Source organism: Hibiscus syriacus, unplaced genomic scaffold (assembly GCF_006381635.1).
Source record: "Hibiscus syriacus cultivar Baekdansim isolate YM2019G1 unplaced genomic scaffold, ASM638163v2 tig00003454_pilon, whole genome shotgun sequence".
In the NCBI taxonomy this organism is placed as follows: Eukaryota; Viridiplantae; Streptophyta; class Magnoliopsida; order Malvales; family Malvaceae; genus Hibiscus; species Hibiscus syriacus.
The window spans coordinates 3154501-3159056 of NW_024061972.1; the positions used below are offsets into that span (position 1 = coordinate 3154501).

Sequence of the window (4556 nt, forward strand, 5' to 3'; positions counted from 1 at the left end):
ATGCAGAGCTTGTGCGTATGCAACTTTAGCCTGCACAAATTGAAAGTCAATTCGTACTAAAGAGATCAAGCATATACATACATGATGGTGTTTATAGAAAGTTATCATCTAGTGCTTTTAGGAAGCATAGAAATTATACAAATAGTTGTTATGGCTCATATCCAAATAAAATTTGAGGTAATCATTTTTGCCAACATGAAGTATTGCAACTTTCGATTATCTATGATATAAATGATGAAGCTTATGTGAAAATGATAGAGATGAAGTTAAGTCTTGCCCTCTGCATCGATCAAATGCTTTATCACTTATTTTCAAATCCGTAGTGCGGTAACGAATCAGAAACTAAGTGTATATGAATATAACTGATCTCTTCAGACATTTTACAAGCAGCGGCAGTTTCCAGGGGCCAGATTTTTTGCACCACTGACAATCCAACCCCATGAAAAGCAATGATTCTTTTCTCTCCAATTTCCTTTTCAACCTGGAAAATGCCATTGAGTCACGAAAGAGGAAGTTTTACATGAGAGAAACTGACAGGCAAATACACACCTTGGGTGGAGGGGGCATGATGTCATAGCACATTAAAGCCAAGGGATATATATGCCATGCTGCACCTGAGTGTCTTATGAGCCTTCTCATATTGTCTACTGAAGAATAATCAAAGGGTTCCTAACACTCCTTGTATTAGTATGCATATTGATAAAGAATAAACAACATAGTGGAGAAGAAAAAAAAACTATTTTTTTATATATTATGAAAGGTGAAAGTACATCTTTCCTTTATAGGAAAAGTTAGGAGTAAGTTTTCGATTAGAAATAAACTACCTAGTAGTTATCCTTATCTAACTTTCTAAGATTTAGTGTTATATTAAAATACTAATTAACAATCCTTATTGCATAACCTACACTCCCCCTCAAGTTGGGGAGTAAATGTTGAAAAGACCCAACTTGGATATAATCTCATCAAAGGTAATTCTTGGAAGTGCTTTGGTGAGAATATATGCTAACTGATTCTTCGTTGAAACATAATTGAGCTTCACCGTTCCACCATTCACCTTTTCAAAGATGAAATGCTTGTCAATCTCCACATGCTTCATTCAGTCATGATGAACTGGATTCTTTGCAATACTTATTGCAGTCACTTTGAAGTTCAAACCATTTGTTGGCACATAACCCCAGCTCAGTTAACATTATTTGAAGCCAAATTCATTCGCAAATTCCAAGTGTCATTGCTCTAAATTCTGCTTCTGCACTATTTAGGCTTAGTTTGTTTTCACTGTGCAACCTCTTCAAACCTCTTATGTCTGCGCCGCGCAGACCACGCGCAGACATTAGGCTTCGCAGACCGTTTGTTTTTTAAAAGACAGAAGCTCTTCAAACGTCTGTGTGAGCTCTTCTTGGTGCAGACATGATTTTATATCTTCAAAGGTCTTCAAAAGTCTACGGAAAAATTAAAATCATTTAAATCTATTTTAAAATTTATTTTAAAATATAGATTCATTTATTTTAGAATATGGATTGATTTATTTTAAAATATGGAAAAATTTATTTTAAAATATGAATTGATTTATTTTAAAATATGGAAAAATTTATTTTAAAATATGAATTGATTTATTTTAAAATATGGATTGATTTATTTTAAAATATGAAAAATTTTATTTTAAAATATGGATTGATTTATTTTAAAATATTGATTGATTTATTTTAAAAAATTTATTATTGTAGTTGTATGGATTATTTAAATTTCAGTATTATAAAACTAAAATTATTTAAATTTCAGTATTGCAAAACTCTTTTAAGTTTAAAAAATCAATTTATTTTATATTTCTGTTTATTTTAGCAGTCTGCAGACGTTAAAAAACAAACAGTCTTCTTCTTGTAGACTGTAGACTTTTGGTCCACCTCTTCTACTGCAGATGTCTGCAGATGTGGTCCGCAGACTGCAGACCTTTTACCTCTTCAAAAACAAACACCACCTTAGAGACACCACAGCCTGTTTTTTACTTCTCCAAGTAACCAGAATTCCTGAAACAAATGAACAATAACCAGTTGTAGATCTTCTATCCGTTAATTCACCTGCCCAGCTTGAATCCGAAAAAATTCTTACTTCTCTATCATCACTCTTTCTAAAAATTAACCCATGTTCTGGTGTCATTTTCAAGTATCTTAGAATTCTATTCACAACCTCTAAATGTTCTTCTATTGGATCACTCATATATTGACTCACTATACTGACAGGGAACGCAATATCAAGTCTAGTAAGTGATAAATAAATTAGTTTACCTACTAGCCTTTGATAATGTTCTTTGTTCATGGGACTTCCCAATTCTTCTCTCCTTAGCTTAAGATTTGCTTCCATGGGTGTTTCTGCCAGCTTACATCCCTTAATTCCAGTTTCTGATTTTAGATCAAGGATATATTTCATTTTATTGATTACTATTCCTTCTTTTGACCTTGCAACCTCCATGCCTAAGAAATACCGTAAAGTTCCTAAGTCTTTGGTTTCGAACTCCTTCTCCAGTAGCTTTCTCGATCTATCTCCATACAATTATCACCTGTTAGAATGATATCATCCACATAGACAATCAAAAATGTCTTTTTGTTGTTTGAAGTTGTTTTGGCAAATAAAGTGCGATGCGACTGACATTGCTTGTAACCATCCTGAATAATCACCTTTTTAAATCTGTCAAACCAGGCTCTTGGAGATTGCTTAAGTCCATACGAGGACTTTAGTAATCTACATGTTTCTCATGTATTACTCTTCACACCCAGTGGAATTAGCATATAAACTTTCTTCTCCAAGTTTCCGTTTAGAAATGCTTTTTTGATGTCCAACTGATGAAGCACCCAATTCTCATTGACTGCTAATGACAATAACACTCTCACAGTGTTTAGTTTTGCTACCGGAGCAAACGTTTCATGATAATCAACTCCAAAAGATTAAGTGAATCCTTTCACCACTCATCTCGCCTTATATCTTTCAATGCTACCATCAATTTTGTATTTTACCGTGAACACCCATTTGCAGCCGACTATTTTTTTATCTTTAAGCTTAGTTGGTGGTTTGTACAAGATACTCTCTAAATGTCTATCAAGGAGACTTAAGAGCTGCATTTCAGATTTGATCAGTCCAAGTCAATTCGTTTTTATCCCTGGTCAGTAAATCTTGGACTGTTCCCTTATAGCCAATGAAGGGATTGACTTTTGGAGGAATAATGGTTTAAAAGGATGTGTTTTTAAAGCTGATTTCAAAAAGGCATATGATACTCTTGACTGGCCTATCTTGTTCAGAATAATGAAGTAAATGGGCTTTGGTTCTAGATGGATAGGTTATATTTCAAAATGCATCACATCACCAACTATTTCAGTATTGGTGAATGGGGTTCCTACCGAGGAAATTCCAATGGCTAAGGGTCTTCGTCAGGGTTATTCCTTGTCTCCATTGTTGTTCAATATAGTTAGGGAACTCTTGAATTTATTGATACTTAAGGCTGTTTCAGGGATGCTTTTTTCGGGTTTGGTCATTAGAAATGAGGAGAGGAATTTTAATTTAACACATCTTCAATTTGCTAACGACCTTATTATTTTCTGTGGTGCATCGAAAAAACAGATCTTGAATGTAAAGAGGGTGCTTCGAGTGTTTGAGATTATTTATTGACTTTAGTTGAACTTGAAGAAGTGTAAATTGTTTGGGGTGAACTTAAACAAAGACGAAATTAAGGATTGGGCAGCTACGATTGAATGTTCAGTGGGTTCTTTTCCCTCAGAATATTTGGGACTCCCTCTTGGTCCACACAGAAACTCCAACATTCTGTGGGATCCAGTGGTTCAAAGCTTCAATAAGAGGTTAGCGGGCTGGAAAGGCTCCTCTCTGTCACTGGCAGGCATGCTGATTCTAATTAAATCAGTCCTATGCTCACTCCCTATATACTTTTTGTCAATGTTCAAGGTTCCGGCTTCAGTATACAAGACCCTCAATTCTATTATATTAAATTTTTTATGGGGTAGTGGAGATGGGAAAAGAAGATCCATTGGGTAAGCTGGACCGATGTTTGTAAACCAAAAATTGAAGGAGGCTTGGGAGTTCCTAATTTAAATGTGGTGAATAGGGCACTTTTGGAAAAGTGGACTTGGAGGTTTTCTATTGAGAGGAAGGCGATTTGGAGGGAAATGCTTTGCATCAAATATAAAATGGACCCTTCCTTGATGCAGTTTGACAGTAAAGTTTCTCCTAAATTTTCTTGGATATGGAGATCTATGGTGACTAATCATTATAAAGCTGATTCGATAGGCTGTAGTATCAGAAGCAAATATAGCTATAAAATTGGTAATGGGAGGAATATTCGGTTTTGGCAAGACAATTAAGCATTGGATAATCCTTTGATAGTTATGTTCCCTAGACTATTCTCTATTGCAGTGAACAAAACTGGAAGATTATTTCAGTTTGGGGAATACAGTTCAAGGGGTTGGTTTTGGAACGTTCAGTTGAGAAGGGAGTTGAATGATTGGGAATTTAAGCAATGGGAAAATTTGATGGTTGTTATCTCTGATTTTTCT

The 4556-nt window shown here is 34.8% G+C and overlaps 1 protein-coding gene across 1 annotated transcript; it reads right to left on the reverse strand.

Annotated features, from left to right (window-relative positions):
- Positions 1 to 301: 301 nt before the first annotated feature.
- Positions 302 to 2466, reverse strand: LOC120177670 (secreted RxLR effector protein 161-like). The gene is made up of 2 exons (XM_039183743.1): positions 2017 to 2466; positions 302 to 481 (listed from the first exon to the last, which is right to left on the reverse strand). The coding sequence occupies exons 1-2, from the start codon at positions 2464 to 2466 to the stop codon at positions 302 to 304; spliced, it is 630 nt and encodes a 209-aa protein (XP_039039674.1).
- Positions 2467 to 4556: the final 2090 nt, after the last annotated feature.